General features: G+C 31.9%; 1 protein-coding gene across 1 annotated transcript; it reads left to right on the top strand.

Moving 5' to 3' along the window:
* The first annotated feature begins 6,336 nt into the window (after positions 1-6,336).
* Positions 6,337-18,780, top strand: LOC134706260 (D-3-phosphoglycerate dehydrogenase-like). The gene is made up of 10 exons (XM_063565029.1): positions 6,337-6,715; positions 8,020-8,171; positions 8,645-8,710; positions 9,357-9,513; positions 10,174-10,306; positions 12,831-13,132; positions 13,558-13,690; positions 14,918-15,063; positions 15,598-15,814; positions 16,462-18,780. The coding sequence occupies exons 1-10, from the start codon at positions 6,581-6,583 to the stop codon at positions 16,620-16,622; spliced, it is 1,602 nt and encodes a 533-aa protein (XP_063421099.1). The 5' UTR covers positions 6,337-6,580; the 3' UTR covers positions 16,623-18,780.
* The last annotated feature ends 6,329 nt before the right edge of the window (positions 18,781-25,109 follow it).

Consider the following 25,109-nt stretch of genomic DNA (forward strand, 5'->3'; position numbering starts at 1 on the left):
AAACAACTTATGTAATGGAAGGAAAAGACCAGATTTTAAGTTGATATGAAATAAAAATGTAGTATGATTGATAATGAGATCAAATAATACATAATTAACTAAATGGTATACTTATTTGTAGAATGAAAAAGTACTGCAGTAGCGGATCCAGAACTTTTCCTAAGGGGGCCTGTTGACTGACCTAAAAGGGGGGGGGGGGGGGGGTCCAGTCATGCTTCAATGATTCCCTTTATAATACTGTATGCAATAGGTCTTCTATATTTGGTGTATGGAATGATTATAAGGTGTAAATTTCTAGCTGGCAGGTGTGATCTGACCTTGACCTCATTTTCATGGTTCAGTGGTAAAGGTTAATTTTTAGAGTTTTGGTCTTTTTTTCTACTACTATATGCAATAGGTCAACTATACTTGGTGTATGGAAATATTTTATGATCCATATGAGTCAGGCAAGTTTTATTTGACCCTGACCTAATTTTCAGGGTTCATTACTGAGTGTTAAGTTTTTGTGTTTTGGTCTAGGTTTCCTAAATTATAAGCAATGTGTCAACTATATTTGTTGTAAGGAAGAATTGTTAGCTGTACATGTGTGTCTGGCATGGTTCATCTGACCTTGACCTCATTTTCTTGGTTCATTGGTCAATGTTTAGTTTTCTTGGTTAATGTTTAGTTTATGTGACAGTTGTAATAAAGCTTTATATTTAGGACTATCAACATAATATTAATAATTTAGTATTAGTATTGTTATTTTTATGTTTTTTTAAAAATACATGTAAAAGGCAATAATGCCCTAAAAAAATGTTAAAAAAATGATCTAACTCCAATAACGAGTAGACTGAAGATTTGCACCAGGATGGCTTATTTGTAGACCTTGTCTCTGATAATTTGTGCCTTTGAAAGTTTTATTTATCTATCATAGTTTCAAAGTAATATGGAAAATGCAAAAACATGGGAAAAATTGTAATGAAAGGGCAATAACTTCAATAAGAAATAGACTATGATCAGTTTTATACCCGCAAAAATATTTGTGGTTGTATATTGGTATCTGGTCGTCGTTGTCCAAAGACATTTGTAAATTCTCCAGACAATATAAACTTTAGTAAATGTAAATAGAAATCTAGACTGATTTTGGGGATTATGGACCAACAGTAAATAAATGAGGGGTAAAATTCCTTGTTAATCGATCATAATTAAAAACAATTCCATATTATATGTTTGGTTAAACTTCACAACACTGCTTTTAAAAATGTATAAAGAAATGTTGTATTGTCTATAGCTGTCAATCTATTCTAAAAAATGCTGATAAAGGAAAAGAAAATGTGAAACTTTTTTCCTAAAATTTCTTCAAATAAATAGTTGCAAATAAGGGGGGTCATTTTTTTAAGGGGGAGTGCAATTCACAAAAGCATAGTGTATTGTACAAAAGCAAATTAATGAATATAAATTTTTATACTATAACCAATTTTTAGTTCTTTGACTACAGTAATTCAGTGTCAGAAACTTATAATGTGTCAAATATTTAATTACAATCCAAATTCAGACCTGTATCAAGCGCGAATATTGTGCCGATTTCCCCCCGTATTGTTCAGGGTTGGACCTCTGCGGTCGTATCCAGCTGCGCTCAGCGAAACAATTCATTGCCATTTAAAGTTTCTATCAATTGTTAAAGATACTAGTAATAGGGAAAAAAGGGAAATAGAACTTCCTTTAAGCACAAGAACTACAATAATAAGTTGACTTACTATTTCAACAATGTTGTTTTATTGTTTTCTATCTCGTCTTGATCATCATTGTTTTACCATATTTTCAAAGGCAAAATCGGATAAGTGGGGATGAACGGCGGGTGTAACTGTTCGGACAGCTTCCTAACAGTGTCTGTTCATAAAAATGTACACGCGTGACGAATTAAGTTATGTTGTTTCCCAGTGGAGGAGCCAGAGGGGGCGTAGAGGGCGTATGCCCCCCTCCTTTTTGCTCTTTTTTTGGGGGGGGGGGGGGGGGGGTAAAATGAAAAATCAGACTAGACAGTCCTTTACTTATAAAGATATTTTTCGCTGGAATTTACTGATTGTCAAAGTCACGTGATTCGCTATGGTGGAGTTGATCATTCAGTGCGTCCAAAAAACGTCGCTTAGTCATTTTGAAATTCAAATTACAGTAACACATTGCTTAGGCTGATAATCATATGATAATCATGACACCTTCAAAGCGACACAGGATTTAGCAAGAACGTATTGACTTCTATTGACTTCTATTTCACTAGTCCAGCAAACGAAAAGACTCTCTATAGACTAGTACTATTACACTCTCATGAAGTTCCACGGGAAGATTATTTACCTACGAAAACATGTTTAACCCCAAACGCTCCAGCCTATTTCAAAATAACATAGCTGAATAATGATCCCTTTTCAGTATAAGCTCTAGACTTATTTAAAGTATAAGTTACGAACCATTTAATTTGAGGAGACAGTCTGGGATATTTGAGAGAGAAACATATCAACCAAACATTTGGATAAAAATTGCTTGTTTGTCTTTTTTAACTGGTGTCGGTCGCATTGTAAATTTCATTGAATAGCCCGGAGTATATCTTGTTTACAACAAGAAATATGCGAGGTTATGCAGTCCCGCATAAAATTTATCAGTACATATATAGGTTTAGATCCATACTATCATTTTATGATAGACAATTAATAGAGAAAACATCGAAAATGTCCAACCTTTACACTTTACAACAACTACATTATATACATGCCCCACGCCAGGAACCGTTAAAAAAGTGCATATTACACTAATTTTATGTTTTTATACCCAAAAAGGTCCCAAAATGTGTTTGCCCCGCTCCGCTCGGCGATCTTTAAAAACTTTGCTCCCTTTCTAAAAATCCTTGATCCGCCCCTGTTTCCTGTGACTTAATGAAGTTCAAGTTCAACTTTCACAACTTTAGCTGTTCTTGTTGTGTTCACAGTGGCGTAGCTATGCCGTTTTTAAGTGTACGCCCGAACCTCGGCAAGGGGTCTGAGTGGCCCAATCGGGTCCATGCCATAGCACATGTTGGTAGTGATTTCGAGGGACGAAGCCCTCTGAAGCTTGTGAGTTATCAAGAATGAGATGCCATTTCTTTCATTAAAAACACATCAATGGATCCATGGGGTAAAGCACTCAACAAGACCCCTTTTTATGTGCAAATTTCGTTAATGGACATGAAATAATAAATTTTGGTAGACTTTCAAATGTGTTATGAAAATTCGTAAAGGGAACCCTGGGTCTTGTCTGGGAATGGTTCCCGCAAAAAAAAATTCCATTTATCAGTCCATTACAGGATTAAAAAAAAAAGATTTTCTTTAGATTTATTTGTTGATCTTCTTTTACCAAAGTTTCATGAAAAACTCTTAAGGTTTACAAATTGATCATATAAAAAAAATTAATACCAGACCGTCTGTTAATTGCGAAAAGATAAGTCCGTCAACTTAAAAATGAAAACAAAATTGTTTTGAAATTTTGCTTCAGGCATTTATCATAAAAAAAGCTTCCGCAAAAGTTTCATAAAATTCAAAAACTACAGGCGCAAGTCCAGCCATTTTAAAAAGGGGGTTCCCATCCCAGGAAAAAAGGGGGGGGGGCAACTATATGTCTGCATTCAAATGCATTGATCGTAAAAAAAGGGACTGTTCCAAACCCTAGAACCCTCCCCTTGGATCCGCTATTGAACTAAAACCCCGGACTGTATCTATATATAAGAAAAAGTTAAGTAATGTCCGAATGTTGGTATATACATATAAAAATATACCGTTTCGATCCCTAACATCACTAAAGAGACATTTATTGTCGAAATCCGGATCTGGTGTACTAAAAAATATTGACACCGTATGTTTGTGACATAACATCGTGGCCACGAGTTAATTTGTTTTCTGTTTAGTATTAAAATTATATTAAGATCCATTTTGTTACATCTTGTGATCATTTTTTTTTGGCAATCGCCAATGGCAGTCAGCAGGGTTAAAGAACATCAGTTGTTCGACCTGTTAGTCAAATGCTTTTCGTTTAAATATACTTTTTCACTTTTTTGGTCTTTTGGAAAATGTTGTTTGTGCTGTTTTTAGACCCTTCTACAACAAAATTTGTTTTACTTGCACACGTATAAAAATTGCGGTTTTTATCCAACGCAATCATAGGTTTGAACGTAGTTTTTAATTTAGACTCGTTTATATATATAATATATATCATGTACTCTAGTACGCCGCTAGATTAAAACTGACAAGGAAACGTATAGCACACGGCCACCAAAAGCTTTATTTTTGTGAAGCCCAGGTGGGCGTGCGGTCTAGCGGGACGGCTGCAGTCCCGCTAGACCGCACGACCACCTGGGCTTACGTATAATATACGTGTTCGACTTAAAGCAATACATAGCTATATATATATTATATACAACTCAATCTAATTGAAATGTTGATCTCTGATTACGTTATACTGCATATACGCAGTATATCAGAGATCAACATTTCAATTAGATTGTATACAACTCGTCTAAACATCAACCCAACAATATTAGATCTGTAAATTTGCATTTGCTTTCGCAGATTTTTGTTCTTCCCTCGCCGGCGATTTGTTGTCACGATATCTCAGTAGCATGGGTTCGAATCCCGGCGAGGGAAGAACAAAAATCTGCGAAAGCAAATTTATAGATCTAACATTGCTGGGTTGATGTTTAGACGAGTTGTATATAATATATATATAGCTATGTATTGCTTTAAGTCGAACATTTCGTGTTGCTCAGTCTTTAGTTTTCTATGTTGTGTCTTGTGTACTATTAATACTTATTTGTCTATTTGTCTTCAGTTTCATTTTTAGCCATGGCGTTGTCAGTTTACTAGTATTTTGAATCTATGCGTTTGGCTGTCCTTCTGGTATCTTTCGCCCCTCTTTTTTTAACACAATATTTTTAATCATTCTTTATTGATTGCTTTTCTGTTACACCTTGTCCCATTAGATTTGTATATGAGTCTCTGATGACACCAAAATGGGTTTTGTGGATCTGAAATTAAGATGCTCTAGAATTTAGAATTAATACTATAACTTAAAGTCGGAAAAGCATTATTTTTAAAAGGAACAAAATAAGCGAAACATATTGATAGGACTAAGGTTATGGAGCTCCTTTTCGGGATATCATAGGCATCATACTGTTCTCAAAGCGAAAAAAAAAGAAGAAATATATAATCAGGCTGAATGTTGACATTCTTTTCCTTTTGATAACTGCAAACGCCTAATTCAGACGTTTAAACCAATCTCTACCTAAGGGGTTAAATTGAAAGTTACATGTATCAGGGGCTTTTTATACCAACAGTTTATGTATATTTTGATCAAATTGGACCTATAACTGGTTGCTTAAAGCGAATTATTATTTCACTATAGTATGTCATACGAGTCATTACTGATTTATCTTAAACAAAAATAATCATTTTGTATATGTTCTCTGTAACATTTTAATTGACACATGATGATGAAAGCTTAGACTTCTATAGATACTATAACACAGTATATCATGAGTAGACTCTACTGAAAGTCAGGTTAATAAAATTAAGAATGGAAAAATTTAATGGGGAATATGCCAAAGAGACAACAACCCGACCATAGAGCAGACAACAACAGAAGGTCACCAACACTGAAGTATTCAATGCAACGAGACTGAATTCCCGCACCAGTAGGCGTCCTTCAGTTGACCCCTAAACAAATATATATATATATTAGTTCAGTGATAATGGACGCCATACTAAACTCCAAATTGTACATATTAAAGAAACTAAAATTAAAAAACATACACGGTTAACAAAGGCCAGAGGTTCTTGACTTGGGACAGCTATGCGCAAAATTGCGGCGGGAACATGTTTAAGTTTGTTTTAACTCAATACATATTATCTTACAGTACAAAACTTATATTTCACTGTAATTTCACGTAGTGCAATTTTTTTATTATTATTGTCGCACATTTGATTCACATTTTAACTTTTTAAGACAGATTCCTCAGTTCATATTTATTTATAACATGTAACCCGGCCGGCTTCACCAACATGATTTATGATGATGCTTTCAGAGCGCCCTGTGATGAATCGCTTGCCATAACATTGTGAAACTAGGAATATGGTTGTCCTTGATTTAATTTTAATATTCAGTTGAAAAAAAACGCTTTTGGTCGGTTAGGGAAATTTTCCATCATGCTCATTTAGGGTTGACCTACTTTCAAGGAAAACTCCCAAAATATTCCGGATGACAGCAGAAGAAAGTTCCGATGACATTCACAACGGTGTACACCTAAATAATGTTTATATAAGTATTTATATCCGCTTACATTAATCCATTCAACTGACTCTTTATAGTTATAACTATTCTGACTAGACTAAGTGGTTCACATTTTAGAATTAACTTATATTGCAGTCCGCAGTACATAATTGCATAAACAATTTGATTATTTTAAAAGTCGGAACTTTTACGCCAACAGGTGCTTGCACGAAGTTGACTGTAGACCGTTTTGTACTGCTGACTGCTACAGAAACATCGATTACTGTAACGTGTTTGAAAGACAAGAACAATGTCCTTTCAGTTGCAATCAGTTTTAATCACAGATGAAATTGACACTCAGTGTGTCGAAATTTTACAGAAGAATGGAATTCAAGTGGTGAAAAATACAAAGCTAACGAAAGAACAACTTTTGACAGAAATTCCAGTAAGTATCAAGTTCAGCCTTCAGGTGCTTATGACTTTTATGCATGCATCAACTATGTGTCAAGTTTAAATGCTGACGCTTTGGGTTCTCTAAACCAGTGAGTTATAATTTTTGCTGCCTTTTGCAGAATTTTACAAAAATAGTGAGGTTGAAATTAAAAATATGTCTGATGATGTTAGGGATATATGTCATTATACTCATATGCATATGTACAGGATACTAGATAGGTTAAGTGTAACCAGTTATAACCAGTTTTCATGGCACTGTGTCTATGTACATGCATGTAGTCGGAGACATATTATTATATGTCTCTGATGTAGTCTACTACTTCATTTGTGCCCAGATGTAACCAGTTTTCATGGCATGTCTTTGCCTGTCATTGTTATAAAACTAGTATCCATGGCCAGAAAGAAGAATTCCCATGTTTTTACTGTCTATATCGTTGGTTATTGGATGATCTTTTTAATCAAGTATTAAAAAAACACAAAATATTATATAAAAATTTCTTTTTTAGTCACTAAAATCATGAGTGTTATACCTAGACCTGGTTTATATAATACAAACAAACAAAAAAAACTATATTGTATCCAAAGCAGATCCTTTTAAAATTGTTAGATTTTAATCTGGTTACCAATAGTCTGTGTCCTGTCTAGTAGTAGTATATTTGTTAAAATGTACAAATTATTTATTAATGATTAAAAGTAATATGTCTCATTCCAGTACACTAATCCTATAAACTGTTTACATCTTATGACTATTAAATCTGCCTTTTTACTTACAATGTAGAGGAGGATTAAATGTGGTCATTTTGAATTATTAAACATGTTAAAGATGGATTATGATGATGTAATTACAGAATAGTACATGTATCTGTTGTCATCAGTGATGTTCCGCATTCTTCATGGAATTTCTCGTTGCATTGAAGACCTGTTGGTGACTTTCTGCTGTTGTTTTTTCTATGGTCGGGTTGTCTCTTTGACACATTCCCCATTTCCATTCTCAATTTTATTCATCAAGTTACCTCTCCTTTTTCTCTTCCAAAACCCATTAATTCATTGTAATTATTTATACTTTAGGATTGATATTTTTTTGGGCCCTTTATAGCTTGCTGTTCTGTGTGAGCCAAGGCTCTGTGTTGGGAACATGTCTTTGATATTAAGTGTTGTCAGCTTTAGATTTCTATCGTATTATCACTTTTTTTTTGTTAATAACAAAGATTTTATTTAAACATTTTGGTCAAATACTATGAAAATTCATTTCTGATTGAGTTCAGCTGAATATGTTTTTTTATTAAATATTTATAGAAATATGATGGACTGGTAGTTAGATCTGCTACCAAGGTAACAGCAGATGTCATCAATGCTGGAACCAACCTGAAGATAATTGGTCGTGCTGGTACAGGGGTCGATAACATCGACTGTGATGCTGCCACAAAACGAGGAATTATTGTGATGAAGTAAGAATACTTTGTATATATAGATCTATGTACATCATTGTTTTATTAAGCAGTTATGTATTTGTTTTAAATTTCAGCTCATTCACAACCAAAAAAATTACTTCTTACTATGTTAAAAGCAATTCTAGATCCACAATTACTCTTGTTTTTCATCTTTCCCAAAATAGCTTCTTCACTGCTGATTGTGGTCATTTGAAACACTTAATCAAAGATGACACTACAATCTATATAATGCATATTTTAACAATAATTCTGATCTTTTTGTACTCTGAACAAAATTTCATACACCTTGTTATTGTTGTAACAAACACTTTAACCTACATAAAAGTTTTAACATATTTTACATGCACAGTATGTTTTATAATAAGAGGAAACTAAAGGAAGCCACAGATCATTGTTGAATAATGACTTCATGAAAAAAATGAGTAACATAACTTCTTATGTATGTTAACAATTTCCATGTTCCATTTCAGTACACCAGGTGGAAACACTCTTAGTGCTGCTGAACATACTTGTACATTGATATGTGCTTTATCAAGGTAAATACTGCTGATTCTGACATCACTCAACAACTTCTGTTCACCAAACACTTGCATAATTTTATACTTTTAAGATAATCCACCTTTTTTTTGGTGGTGGTGGTGGTGGTGGGGGGGGGGGTATCATCAGTGGCTCACAGTTTCACTTGTTTTGTCCTGGAACACATACTAGTTTATAAAGCAATTTTAAAAGCAATTTTAAAAGAGAATTGAAAAGATTGTGCAATGGTAAAAAAAAGTTATATGTCATCTTCAACGAAAATGTGCAGAATAAGATGCTATTTCCTCTTAGTATACAAAAAAAACATGCTGAGGTTTTACTAACCAAGTATCCTAAAACTTGACTCTAAAAACGTAAGACCATATTATAACAGATAGTCTGAGTTATTGAAAAGTGGTGGTCCTACGATTTTGTCCACCAAAATTTGCAAAGAACTGGCACAGTTTTAGTATTTTGCAACAGAAATATTTCCCTCGAAGACCACCAGGGGAAAAAGGTTTCAAGAACTGTCGATAGTTTATTTTTGTATTTAGATAATGTTAAATTCCATTGTGTTTTTTATTGATTTAGCTCTATCTATAACAATATGTTGTACCGATAAATGAAATATTTAAATTTTAAACATGTTAAATGTAAATATTTCAGACATATTCATCGAGGTGATAGAGCTATGAAAGAGGAAAAATGGAGTGAAAGAAAAGTTCTGATGGGTAATGAGCTTTATGGAAAAACCCTGGCTATTATAGGTTTAGGAAGAATTGGTAAAGAAGTGGCTCTAAGGATGCAGTCATTTGGAATGACAGTAAGTAACAATACTGCGTATAATTGTATAGATCAAGTGAAATCATATCTGTACAATATATACACAGGCTTCACATCTAAATGCTGTCCATTTTAGGCTTACCAAGAATTAACATTAAGAATTAAGATTTAAAATTTCAAGCAAAGAGTGATGGCATTTGCTACATGTGTAAAAGTGTTTTCCCAAGAATTCTCAAGGCATCAGAATACACACAAAATTATTTCATAAACTTGCTTTTTTATATTTTTTTCCATTTGACACTTTAAAATGACACATTTTATTTGATGTTTCTTGGGGAAATGTTGATTAAATAAATAATGTGACCATTGTGGACTAAAGAAAGATTTTAAGATTTGTGGATGCAGTCATTTTTATTGCCTGCCAAGTAAATTGTGGAAGGCAAGACACAGGTGTTGCTTTTCTGGCACATCAAAAAATATAAAAAAAAAGATTTGGTATGATTGCCAATGAGACAACTGTCCACAAGACACCAAAATGACACAGACATTAACAACTATAGGTCACGGTACGGCCCTCAACAATGGGCAAAGCCCATACCACATTTGTTTGAAGACTATGAAGTCTTTAAAAAATTAAATGAACATCTTACTGCCATAATTTTTTTTATCACAAACTTTGATTTTCCGTTTCTACTTTCAGACCATTGGTTATGATCCTATCATCCCAGCTGAGGTTAGTGCAGAGTTTAACACAGAATGGATGCCACTGGAGAAGATTTGGCCACTAGCTGATTATATTACAGTCCACACACCACTCATTCCACAGACCAGAAGTAAGTTGATGTGGTCGAGGATATATGTAGGTCTACTTTCTCTAATACTAGAAGTCAACTGACATCTTGGGATGTAAACAAATGAGTGCTTTTCCTCAAATATAAAGTCAAACCAACTGTTAAGATTTCCTTTTATTTTCCAAAGCTTTTTGTTTGGAATATACCTGTTGAAGAATATTATAGAAATGTATGCTCAATTTAAATTGTATCATTTTGAAATTATTCACAATTTTAAAGCTAGAACCTCATATAACATAGAACGGTTCTTAATAATCCTGATATTTAAATGTTTCAATATACACGATAGAGTTGACAAGACAGTATTTATCAAAATAAGCCAAGTATTGAGAAAAATATCCCCAAAAAAGACCAAAGGATTAAGAATTTACTATTTGGTTTTCACTAATACCGTAACTAAGTACTCATTCATTAAGATAGAAATATGTTGTGTCTATTTTTGTATTGACAAATGACCCACTATTCTGCATTTGTAATGAAAGGTTATTGTTATTTGTCTTTACAGATTTAATAAATGACCAAGTATTCTCAGTGTGTAAGAAAGGTTATTGTTATTTGTCTTTACAGATTTAATAAATGACCAAGTATTCTCAGTGTGTAAGAAAGGTTATTGTTATTTGTCTTTACAGATTTAATAAATGACCAAGTATTCTCAGTGTGTAAGAAAGGTTATTGTTTATTTGTCTTTACAGATTTAATAAATGACCAAGTATTCTCAGTGTGTAAGAAAGGTTATTGTTATTTGTCTTTACAGATTTGATAAATGACCAAGTATTCTCAGTGTGTAAGAAAGGTTATTGTTATTTGTCTTTACAGATTTGATAAATGACCAAGTATTCTCAGTGTGTAAGAAAGGTTATTGTTTATTTGTCTTTACAGATTTGATAAATGACCAAGTATTCTCAGTGTGTAAGAAAGGTTATTGTTATTTGTCTTTACAGATTTAATAAATGACCAAGTATTCTCAGTGTGTAAGAAAGGTTATTGTTTATTTGTCTTTACAGATTTGATAAATGACCAAGTATTCTCAGTGTGTAAGAAAGGTTATTGTTTATTTGTCTTTACAGATTTAATAAATGACCAAGTATTCTCAGTGTGTAAGAAAGGTTATTGTTTATTTGTCTTTACAGATTTAATAAATGACCAAGTATTCTCAGTGTGTAAGAAAGGTTATTGTTATTTGTCTTTACAGATTTGATAAATGACCAAGTATTCTCAGTGTGTAAGAAAGGTTATTGTTTATTTGTCTTTACAGATTTGATAAATGACCAAGTATTCTCAGTGTGTAAGAAAGGTTATTGTTTATTTGTCTTTACAGATTTAATAAATGACCAAGTATTCTCAGTGTGTAAGAAAGGTTATTGTTTATTTGTCTTTACAGATTTAATAAATGACCAAGTATTCTCAGTGTGTAAGAAAGGTTATTGTTATTTGTCTTTACAGATTTGATAAATGACCAAGTATTCTCAGTGTGTAAGAAAGGTTATTGTTATTTGTCTTTACAGATTTGATAAATGACCAAGTATTCTCAGTGTGTAAGAAAGGTTATTGTTATTTGTCTTTACAGATTTGATAAATGACCAAGTATTCTCAGTGTGTAAGAAAGGTTATTGTTATTTGTCTTTACAGATTTGATAAATGACCAAGTATTCTCAGTGTGTAAGAAAGGTTATTGTTATTTGTCTTTACAGATTTGATAAATGACCAAGTATTCTCAGTGTGTAAGAAAGGTTATTGTTTATTTGTCTTTACAGATTTAATAAATGACCAAGTATTCTCAGTGTGTAAGAAAGGTTATTGTTTATTTGTCTTTACAGATTTGATAAATGACCAAGTATTCTCAGTGTGTAAGAAAGGTTATTGTTATTTGTCTTTACAGATTTGATAAATGACCAAGTATTCTCAGTGTGTAAGAAAGGTTATTGTTATTTGTCTTTACAGATTTGATAAATGACCAAGTATTCTCAGTGTGTAAGAAAGGTTATTGTTATTTGTCTTTACAGATTTGATAAATGACCAAGTATTCTCAGTGTGTAAGAAAGGTTATTGTTTATTTGTCTTTACAGATTTAATAAATGACCAAGTATTCTCAGTGTGTAAGAAAGGTTATTGTTTATTTGTCTTTACAGATTTGATAAATGACCAAGTATTCTCAGTGTGTAAGAAAGGTTATTGTTTATTTGTCTTTACAGATTTAATAAATGACCAAGTATTCTCAGTGTGTAAGAAAGGTTATTGTTTATTTGTCTTTACAGATTTAATAAATGACCAAGTATTCTCAGTGTGTAAGAAAGGTTATTGTTTATTTGTCTTTACAGATTTAATAAATGACCAAGTATTCTCAGTGTGTAAGAAAGGTTATTGTTTATTTGTCTTTACAGATTTAATAAATGACCAAGTATTCTCAGTGTGTAAGAAAGGTTATTGTTTATTTGTCTTTACAGATTTGATAAATGACCAAGTATTCTCAGTGTGTAAGAAAGGTTATTGTTATTTGTCTTTACAGATTTGATAAATGACCAAGTATTCTCAGTGTGTAAGAAAGGTGTTAAAGTGGTTAATGTAGCGAGAGGTGGCATCATAGAAGAGGCGGCCATCAAGAGAGCTATAGAATCAGGTCAATGTGGAGGAGCAGGTCTAGATGTCTTTGAAAGTGAGCCACCTAAAGATTTCACCTTAGCAAAGATGCCACAAGTATTAGCCACTCCACATTTAGGAGCAAGTACCACTGAAGCACAGAAACGGGTGGCTGTTGAGATTGCAGAACAATTTGTTGATGTGGTGCGAGGAAAAAGTTTATTTGGTGCTGTAAGTTGATGGTTAAAATAAGTTTCTGCAGAATTACATTTGGTTTTGCAAATAAAAAAAAAAGATCTCATTTGGACTGCTTATACTCTTCAGGTCATCCAAACATTTCCTTTTAAATTTTCTGACATAACAGATCTTTTCATTTGTTGAATATCTACTTTTAACAAAGTTACACAATGTAAATAATTATCTATAATTATCCAAAACATTTTTAGCTTTAGATATTGGTAGGTTTAATGTTTACACAAACACTATCAAATACATTTGTACAACTATAATTGCCATTTAAACTGTTAGTATGCTATATCTAGCTGTTTAGAAAATGAGTTTGAAAACAGTCTTCAAGAACAAATAGAAAGATGGAAAGTGATTTGAAATAAGGGTGATGATGTTTGAGTTTTCAATATTATTGTATTATGTTGCAGATAAATGCTCATGCTATGACAAATGCATTGAGTCCAGAATCTCGACCATGGGTAGTACTTGGTAGGAAGTTGGGACAAGTGGCAGCAGGTTTAAACCCAGGAAACGTAGAAAATATGCAAGTCACAACTTATGGTATGAAAATCTTTTATGTACATGCACAGCTAAATAAACTCCTCTTACAACATTTAATTTATATATTTATCTCCCTTTATAACAGTAGATTTATAAAATTATCTCCCTTTATAACAGTAGATTTATAAAATTATCTCCCTTTATAACAGTAGATTTATAAAATTATCTCCCTTTATAACAGTAGATTTATATAATTATCTCCATTTATAACAGTAGATTTATAGAGGTATTGAGAATAAGTTATAATTTTACATGAATATAGACATACTAGAACATAAACTAGTCATGCTTGTAGTTTCCTTTTCTCACCACAGCTTTTGAATTTATCATTATTTTTTATGCCCCCCAACAATAGTAGATTGGCATTATGTTTTCTAGTCTGTTCGTCCATCCTTTTGTGAGTCTGTCCGGCTTCAGGTTAAAGTTTTTAGTCAAGGTAGTATTTGACAACCCTTTGATATGATCTTTCTAATTTAAATGCCAAATTGATTTTGACCCCAATTCACGGTCCACTGAACATAGAAAATGATAATGTTGAGGTCTTATCAACTTAAAACTTAGTACACATGTTCCCTATGATATGATCTTTCTTATTTGGCATTATTTTTTACAGCAATTTCAAGGTCAACTGAACATAGAAAATGATAGTGCAAATGAGGCATCAGAGTGCTATGGACACATTCTTGTTTAGGCTAATATATTAAATCTCCTGTCAAAAGAGATTGATAAATCTTAAATATATATCTTCATAAAGATAAAGAAGTGTGGTATAATTGCCATTGAGCATCAGAATTCAAATAAAGTGGGTGTTAGCAATTATAGTCATCTTTAAAAAGGCCTTTACATGAAAAATGTAAAACAAATCAAACGAGGAAACAAAGGTCTTATTGATAACAAAACAATTTAATATGAAAAACTTTTGACAGACATGAACCAATGACAACCTCAGAACTACACTGACTCACCTGACTTGGGATAGGCACAACAGGAATGTGGAAGCTTTAAACATGATTGTTAGTGCTCAATCCTGGCTTGTTTTTAATTAAAATATTTGGGAGTAAAATAAGAGGCATATCATCTCAGAAAAGTATTTAAATTGTGAAATCAATTTCAGTTTTATTAGTATATTTGTAATAAGTATGGATAATTGGATATTGAAATTAATAAAACATTACCTGTAATTGTGCAGCATTGGTGACATTTTTTATGAGTGTTATTTTTTTCTAGGACCATCATTGAAACAAGCTGGGTCCTACTTGAGTGCAGCTATACTCTCAGGATTACTACAGAACTCTCCTGCATTAGGAGGAGGGGATAGTCCTACTCTTAATCTAGTCAATTCTCCTGCCTTGGCAAAACAAATGGGATTAAATGTTAGTGCATTTTTATAATACCACTATTTGTTAAAAAGTGAGATAATGGCATTTTGTGAAATCTGTTTACAATCAGCATTTACCTTCAAGTTTGTCATTTTTGTTGTCTGCACCTATTTTATTAAACCCTAGCAATGCTTTATGAACTAGATGTACAAATTTAGTTTGAGTAGAATATACAATTAAGCAGGATTTGTAATTCAACTAATGTGATACCATGTGCTCTGTATTTTTAAACATATTTCTGAAGGAATGGCAATTATTTGAGTGATCGGGCAAACTTGAACTATTTGACAAAAACAAATAAATTTAGAAATATTTTTTTCCTTGACTCAATTTTCATGAAATTTTCTGTTATCATTGTTGAGTAACCAGGAGGAATATAAGAGCATTGTCCGGGCAATTATTGGAAAACTCTTTGAAGATATATTTTTGAATTAAGATATGTTTGTTTCTTGAAACGAAATGAAGGTCAAGTTAAATTTTTCAGATTTTGTCTTCCATTATTGTTAAAATTTGTAATCTATTATTCAGGTAAAGAACACCCATGAAGAAGCAGCTCCATCGCCATATACCAATGTAGTGTCAGTGATATTCAACAATGGATTCCGTCTGTCAGGAACAACTTCTGGTGGTAATGCCCTTCTCATTGAAGTCCAAGGTCAACAGTTCTCTGTACCTGCCTCACTAGTTGATGTAGCTTTACTCTTCAAAGGAACTGGTAACCCTCAGTTACTACCAACTGTAGCAGGTTAGTATAACTCTCAATGAACAACAGAAAGGAGAGTTCAATTTGTACAAGTAAACAAAGAATTTTAGAATGCGTCTTAGTTACTGGTTCTAATTAAATCAAGCTCACTGTACCTACTCTGGTGATGTAACAATCTTGGTAAAATTACCTGTTGTATTTTATAATAGATATCATACAGTAATTATCAATAGCAGACATGAAAAATACCTCTTGTGAAGTTCTCAATGTACATATGTGAAAAAAATTGATGAGGTCACCATACATAAGAAGGATTATAAAATTCCTTATCGCTATTTTAACAAATTTTTCCTTGATTTTACTGACTGATAAAAAAGTTTCTCAGTCAGTAGAGTGATATGAAAAATTAATGCTAGAAACTTAGGGTGCACATGCAGTTGTCAATGAAATTAACAACATCGTCATAGATAAAATAGCAATAAACAGATTATCATTGGTCATCTCAATGCCACTGCTTTTCTCACTTTCACTGTACCGCCTCAAGCAAGAAAATCAATTTCTTTAGATTACCAATCATAATCTATCAAAACTTGAAATAGTCAATATTCAATATAGGATATAAAAAAGACAACTTATTTGACATTATATATATGGAACCTGAATGACATATATGAAATATTTCTTTTTAGGAGCTTTGGCTAGTGCTGGAATGTGTGTATCAAGTTTGACAGTTTCCATTGAAAATGATGGACAGAAATGGGGTGTAGCCACTTTTGCCACACCTCCAACAGAAAAATGTCTGGAAGTTCTGAAGACAATTGTAAATGCTGCAGTCCTTGTAACACTATGAGAACAATATGTAGTTTATTTTAGTTATTTGTAAGAACCATGGATTGGTCTTAAGATTTATCCAAGTCTAAATGAAAGGAAAATTCAGGTTATTGGTTATTATTTACTTTTGAGACAATTATAAAAAGTATGAAAATAGGGCAATTAATCACACACACACACATATATTATTAGTGCATGTTTTGTTATTATATTAGTTATTAAAGATATAAGTGTTATGTTCGATCTCAATACTCATGATATTGAAATTTGTTTTTGTTTGTTTTCATTTTTTCCTATATTTGCAGTATCCTTATACTTGACAAATAATTATTAGGGCTAACTTTTGTTTGTGTAAGAATCCATTTTTCAGAAATCAAGATTTTTGTAATTTTTAAGATATTAAAATGTTAATTGTTAATATGGTTTTGTTTCATATATTATTTTTTATAAATCGTTTTGATTTTCATAAGCATCCCCTCATAAGGAAAGACCCTTAACAGTTTGATGTATGAGTCATATTTTCAAAAACCTAAGCCAAAATATTGTGATTGTCTGATTATGTCTTCCAATCATTGAATAATCAACCAATAATGTAGTAGTATAGTCATTACAAATAGGTAAATAACCGAACAATCTGTTGAGAAATAAATACTAAGTTAAGTAAGATGCCAGAACAAGCATTCTTATGAATTATTACTTTTTTGTATGAAAACAAATGCCATTAAAATTTAAAGTGGCTTAACTTTAGCATTTTAGAGACTTAATACAAAATTGGTTACATTTAATAAAAGAAATGTTTGAATGATTACTATTTTGTTAACATTGTGATAATTTGGTTACATTGTAATGATTTGGTAAAATTGTAATAATTTGGTTACATTGTTAATTAAGTTTGATAACATTGTGATATACTTTTAAATGTAGTTTGCTGTAAGTTTTGAAAACTTTTGATTCCTCTAAAACATTTCACATTGCATTGAGGTTTATATATTGTTCATCTAAATACAATTACCTCATTATTCAGACTTATGACAAATATAAGCTGCAACAGCTGTGAAGATTGGTTGTGTATTTTCATTAGAATCATTATTATTTTTAAAATCTAAGGACCAATTTATTAATCTTAGGATTTATTATGAAAATTCAATCATTAAATAAAAATAATTGTATATTAATAGTTCATAGTATATGTTATTTGGTAAAGAATTGTAGAGCCACATTCTGTTTTTGTTAGCAGTATTGAAGCTTGAAGGTGTTGGTATGTAAGGTCATTTGATCAGTATTAAAGCATTAAGGTGTGGGTTGAAAGGTCACATATCCAGTGTACTTAATATTATCATTTATTTCTGTTTGAATCTCACAAGTTATGCATACTCAAGATATATTTTTACATTGATGTTTTAATTCCATGAAGCATTAATTTCATTGAGGATTATGAAAACAGTTGTAAGATTATCATTTTTGTCCTCAAATTATTTTTTCTTTACACTAAATATGTACCATTAATTTTCAGCAAGTAAATCAAAACTGTTTTGTGTTAGAGTAGTGTACCTATCCTGGATTTCTGTAATCTGTATTGAGAAATTGGAAAACACTTTTAGGCAGTATATACAAATTAAAAAAATCTTAGTGGCAGTTAAAAAAAAATCATATAAAGCCTATAGAGGAAATCACCAGGAATTAAACATTTAGATAAAATTAAATAAATATACATTTTGCCTAGTTTGGATTGGAGACTTTTATTTTTATTTACCAAGTTTTTTACGAATCTGCTTCCCCAGTGTGTTGGTTTATATTTAGGTGCAATTGTTCCCTACTTTTTTTATATTTTGTTATTTTGTGAGAAAATGAAGAAAGTTGAGCAATTTTTCTTATCTAGTCTTTTAATTTCTATAGTGATTTGTTTGTAAACTGTATACATTATGATCTTCAATAAAACATTAATAAGAACAGTTTATTAATACAGCCACTACCAAAAGAGGACATGAGGCTTAAGGGCTGATATTAAAACACTTTAATTTAGGGTTACCTAATTGCTAACCAACTATAGTTGTTGGGTTTGATAAAGACAGATAATTACCACATATTGATTTGTACTGTTTAATCTCATAATAGTTTACATTATTAAAGCTGTTACACAAATTCGAATGTAAAATTGAAAATAAATATTTTATGTATGGCTGTGTTCACTTGTGTCTATATTTTGTAATTTCAAAAACTTTTGTTTTCATTATGGCCATTCTTCTTGATGTCTCTTTTTAAGCAATAAACACCGGGCTGAATATTTGAACCATCATTTGTTATGCTATTGATTAGGAAGATAATATATAAACAAAGGGGAATGCTATGTGTAATCAATGAAACCGCAAGCCAATGCAAAAAAAAACCCAAACCAACAAAATACAGGTGGTCTAAGAGATGAACATAAAAACTACAGACTTGAATACTGATATTTGCTGCTTCTCTGCTTAGTATGTGGCAGAAAGTGTTCAGAATCAGACTGTTTCCTGCAGACCTTGTGAACTAGCACTTCAGAAATATGGCTCAGTGTTTATGTAGCATGTTCTTGTCTTAAATGTGCTTTTAGTTAGACACTGGACATTGACAAACCATACATCAACACAAATAAATAAGTCTTATAATATCCGTACATGTACTTGTCTTAAATTTGCATTTAGTTAGACACTGGACATTGACAAATCATACATCAACACACATAAATAAGTCTTATAATATCAGTACATGTTCTTGTCTTAAATGTGCTTTTAGTTAGACACTGGACATTGACAAACCATACATCAACACAAATAAATAAGTCTTATAATATCCGTACATGTACTTGTCTTAAATGTGCTTTTAGTTAGACACTGGACATTGACAAACCATACATCAACACACATAAATAAGTCTTATAATATCAGTACATGTTCTTGTCTTAAATGTGCTTTTAGTTAGACACTGGACATTGACAAATCATACATCAACACACATAAATAAGTCTTATAATATCCATACATGTAGTTGTCTTAAATGTGCTTTTAGTTAGACACTGGACATTGACAAATCATACATCAACACACATAAATAAGTCTTATAATATCCGTACATGTACTTGTCTTAAATGTGCTTTTAGTTAGACACTGGACATTGACAAACCATACATCAACACACATAAATAAGTCTTATAATATCAGTACATGTTCTTGTCTTAAATGTGCTTTTAGTTAGACACTGGACATTGACAAACCATACATCAACACAAATAAATAAGTCTTATAATATCCGTACATGTACTTGTCTTAAATGTGCTTTTAGTTAGACACTGGACATTGACAAACCATACATCAACACAAATAAATAAGTCTTATAATATCAGTACATGTTCTTGTCTTAAATGTGCTTTTAGTTAGACACTGGACATTGACAAATCATACATCAACACACATAAATAAGTCTTATAATATCAGTACATGTTCTTGTCTTAAATGTGCTTTTAGTTAGACACTGGACATTGACAAATCATACATCAACACAAATAAATAAGTCTTATAATATCCGTACATGTACTTGTCTTAAATGTGCTTTTAGTTAGACACTGGACATTGACAAACCATACATCAACACACATAAATAAGTCTTATAATATCAGTACATGTTCTTGTCTTAAATGTGCATTTAGTTAGACACTGGACATTGACAAATCATACATCAACACACATAAATAAGTCTTATAATATCAGTACATGTTCTTGTCTTAAATGTGCTTTTAGTTAGACACTGGACATTGACAAACCATACATCAACACAAATAAATAAGTCTTATAATATCCGTACATGTACTTGTCTTAAATGTGCATTTAGTTAGACACTGGACATTGACAAATCATACATCAACACAAATAAATAAGTCTTATAATATCAGTACATGTTCTTGTCTTAAATGTGCTTTTAGTTAGACACTGGACATTGACAAACCATACATCAACACAAATAAATAAGTCTTATAATATCTGTACATGTACTTGCTTTCAGTACTTATTTTCCACCAATGACAGGGTAAACAAATATTAAATAATTGAAGCCTATTATCTGGAAAAATATTTTAGACAAAAAGTAGAACACTGACAAAGGCCAACAATACAACTTGAAACAAGATCCATAAAACATTAAATTTGACTGAATCTATGAGTTTAGTCCTTTTTATAAATGACAATTTGTAACTTGTAGCATTTCTTCCAATTATTTTAGAAATATTATAGATAGGACAGAAACTAAAGCAATTAACAAACACTATAACAATACATGTGCTACCAGTCACATTTGGACTTGATCTGTGATTGGTGATAATAAGCATTGTGTTTTATAAGTTGGAGTCACATTTGAACTTGATATGTGGTTGGTGATAATAAGCATTGTGTTGTATAAGTTGCAGTCTCAATTGCACTTGATCTGTGGGTTTGGTGATAATAAGCATTGTGTTTTATAAGTTACAGTCACATTTCCACTTGATCTGTGTTTGGTGATAATAAGCATTGTGTTTTATAAGTTACAGTCACAGTTGGACTTGATCTGTGATTGGTGATAATAAGCATTGTGTTGTATAAGTTGCAGTCTCAATTGCACTTGATCTGTGTTTGGTGATAATAAACATTGTGTTTTATAAGTTGCAGTCACATTTCCACTTGATCTGTGTTTGGTGATAATAAGCATTGTGTTTTATAAGTTACAGTCACATTTGGACTTGATCTGTGATTGGTGATAATAAGCATTGTGTTTTATAAGTTACAGTCACATTTGGACTTGATCTGTGTTTGTTGATAATAAGCATTGTGTTTTATAAGTTGCAGTCACATTTGGACTTGATCTGTGATTGGTGATAATAAGCATTGTGTTCTATAAGTTACAGTCACATTTGCACTTGATCTGTGATTGGTGATAATAAACATTTTGTTTTATAAGTTGCAGTCACATTTCCACTTGATCTGTGTTTGGTGATAATAAGCATTGTGTTTTATAAGTTGCAGTCACATTTGGACTTGATCTGTGTTTGGTGATAATAAGCTTTGTGTTTTATAAGTTGCAGTCACATTTGGACTTGATCTGTGATTGGTGATCATAAGCATTGTGTTTTATAAGTTACAGTCACATTTGCACTTGATCTGTGTTTGATGATAATAAGCATTGTGTTTTATAAGTTGCAGTCACATTTGGACTTGATCTGTGATTGGTGATCATAAGCATTGTGTTTTATAAGTTACAGTCACATTTTCACTTGATCTGTGTTTGGTGATAATAAGCATTGTGTTTTATAAGTTGAAGCCACATTTCCACTTGATCTGTGTTTGGTGATAATAAGCTTTGTGTTTTATAAGTTGCAGTCACATTTGGACTTGATCTGTGATTGGTGATCATAAGCATTGTGTTTTATAAGTTACAGTCACATTTGCACTTGATCTGTGTTTGATGATAATAAGCATTGTGTTTTATAAGTTGCAGTCACATTTGGACTTGATCTGTGATTGGTGATCATAAGCATTGTGTTTTATAAGTTACAGTCACATTTTCACTTGATCTGTGTTTGGTGATAATAAGCATTGTGTTTTATAAGTTGAAGCCACATTTCCACTTGATCTGTGTTTGGTGATAATAAGCATTGTGTTTTATAAGTTGCAGTCACATTTGGACTTGATCTGTGATTGGTGATAAAAAGCATTGTGTTTTATAAGTTACAGTCACATTTGCACTTGATCTGTATTTGTTGATAATAAGCATTGTGTTTTATAAGTTACAGTCACATTTGCACTTGATCTGTGTTTGGTGATAATAAGCATTGTGTTTTATAAGTTACAGTCACATTTGCACTTGATCTGTATTTGGTGATAATAAAACATTGTGTTTTATAAGTTGGAGTCACATTTGCACTAGATCTGTGTTTGGTGATTATAAGCATTGTGTTTTATAAGTTGCAGTCACATTTCCACTTGATCTGTGATTGGTGATAATAAACATTGTGTTTTATAAGTTGCAGTCACATTTGGACTTGATCTGTGTTTGGTGATAATAAGCATTGTGTTTTATAAGTTGCTGTCACATTTGGACTTGATCTGTGTTTGGTGATAATAAGCATTGTGTTTTATAAGTTGAAGCCACATTTCCACTTGATCTGTGTTTGGTGATAATAAGCATTGTGTTTTATAAGTTGCAGTCACATTTGGACTTGATCTGTGATTGGTGATAATAAGCATTGTGTTTTATAAGTTACAGTCACATTTGGACTTGATCTGTGTTTGGTGATAATAAGCATTGTGTTTTATAAGTTGCAGTCACATTTGGACTTGATCTGTGATTGGTGATAATAAGCATTGTGTTCTATAAGTTACAGTCACATTTGGACTTGATCTGTGTTTGGTGATAATAAGCATTGTGTTTTATAAGTTGCAGTCACATTTGGACTTGATCTGTGATTGGTGATAATAAGCATTGTGTTCTATAAGTTACAGTCACATTTGCACTTGATCTGTGATTGGTGATAATAAACATTGTGTTTAATAAGTTGCAGTCACATTTCCACTTGATCTGTGTTTGGTGATAATAAGCATTGTGTTTTATAAGTTGCAGTCACATTTGGACTTGATCTGTGTTTGGTGATAATAAGCATTGTGTTTTATAAGTTGCAGTCACATTTGGACTTGATCTGTGATTGGTGATCACAAGCATTGTGTTTTATAAGTTACAGTCACATTTGCACTTGATCTGTGTTTGGTGATAATAAGCTTTGTGTTTTATAAGTTGCAGTCACATTTGGACTTGATCTGTGATTGGTGATCATAAGCATTGTGTTTTATAAGTTACAGTCACATTTGCACTTGATCTGTGTTTGATGATAATAAGCATTGTGTTTTATAAGTTGCAGTCACATTTGGACTTGATCTGTGATTGGTGATCATAAGCATTGTGTTTTATAAGTTACAGTCACATTTTCACTTGATCTGTGTTTGGTGATAATAAGCATTGTGTTTTATAAGTTGCAGTCACATTTGCACTTGATCTGTGATTGGTGATAATAAGCATTGTGTTTTATAAGTTCCAGTCACATTTGGACTTGATCTGTGTTTGGTGATAATAAGCATTGTGTTTTATAAGTTACAGTCACAATTGAACTTGATATGTGTTTGGTGATAATAAGCATTGTGTTTTATAAGTTCCTGTCACATTTGCACTTGATCTGTGTTTGGTGATAATAAGCATTGTGTTTTATAAGTTGAAGCCACATTTGCACTTGATCTGTATTTGGTGATAATAAGCATTGTGTTTTATAAGTTGCAGTCACATTTGCACTTGATCTGTGATTGGTGATAATAAACATTGTGTTTTATAAGTTGCAGTCACAATTGCACTTGATCTGTGTTTGGTGATAATAAGCATTGTGTTTTATAAGTTGCAGTCACATTTGAACTTGACCTGTGTTTGGTGATAATAAGCATTGTGTTTTATAAGTTGTAGTCACAATTGCACTTGATCTGTGTTTGGTGATAATAAGCATTGTCTTTTATAAGTTGCAGTCTCATTTGCACTTGATCTGTGTTCGGTGATAATAAGCTTTGTGTTTTATAAGTTGCAGTCACATTTAAACTTGATCTGTGTTCGGTGATAATAAGCTTTGTGTTTTATAAGTTGCAGTCACATTTGCGCTAGATCTGTGTTTGGTGATAATAAGCTTTATGTTTTATAAGTTGCAATCTCATTTGCACTAGATCTGTGTTTGGTGATAATAAGCTTTGTGTTTTATAAGTTGCAGTCTCATTTGCACTAGATCTGTGTTTGGTGATAATAAGCTTTGTGTTTTATAAGTTGTAGTCACATTTGCACTAGATCTGTGTTTGGTGATAATAAGCATTGTGTATTATAAGTTGCTATCTCATTTGCACTAGATCTGTGTTTGGTGATAATAAGCATTGTGTTTTATAAGTTGCAGTCTCATTTGCACTTGATCTGTGTTTGGTGATAATAAGCATTGTGTTTTATAAGTTACAGCCACATTTGAACTTGATCTGTGTTTGGTGAAAATAAGCATTGTGTTTTATAAGTTGCAGTCATATTTGAACTTGATCTGTGTTTGGTGATAATAAGCATTGTGTTTTATAATTTGCAGTCACATTTGAACTTGATCTGTGTTTGATGATAATAAGCATTGTGTTTTATAAGTTGCAGTCACATTTGCACTAGATCTGTGTTTGGTGATTATAAGCATTGTGTTTTATAAGTTGCAGTCACATTTCCACTTGATCTATGATTGGTGATAATAAGCATTGTGTTTTATAAGTTGTAGTCACATTTGAACTTGATCTGTGTTTGGTGATAATAAACATTGTGTTTTATAAGTTGGAGTCACATTTGCACTAGATCTGTGTTTGGTGATTATAAGCATTGTGTTTTATAAGTTGCAGTCACATTTCCACTTGATCTATGATTGGTGATAATAAGCATTGTGTTTTATAAGTTGCAG

The sequence above is a fragment of the Mytilus trossulus genome, chromosome 2 (genome assembly GCF_036588685.1).
Source record: "Mytilus trossulus isolate FHL-02 chromosome 2, PNRI_Mtr1.1.1.hap1, whole genome shotgun sequence".
NCBI lineage: Eukaryota > Metazoa > Mollusca > Bivalvia > Mytilida > Mytilidae > Mytilus > Mytilus trossulus.

Coding starts and splice junctions, on each gene's coding strand:
- LOC134706260 (XM_063565029.1), top strand. CDS start 6,581: ATGTCCTTTCAGTTGCAATCAGTTTTAATCACAGATGAAATTGACACT. Junction 8,711..9,356: donor TTGATATGTGCTTTATCAAG/GTAAATACTGCT, acceptor TAAATATTTCAG/ACATATTCATCGAGGTGATA. Junction 13,133..13,557: donor GAAAAAGTTTATTTGGTGCT/GTAAGTTGATGG, acceptor ATTATGTTGCAG/ATAAATGCTCATGCTATGAC.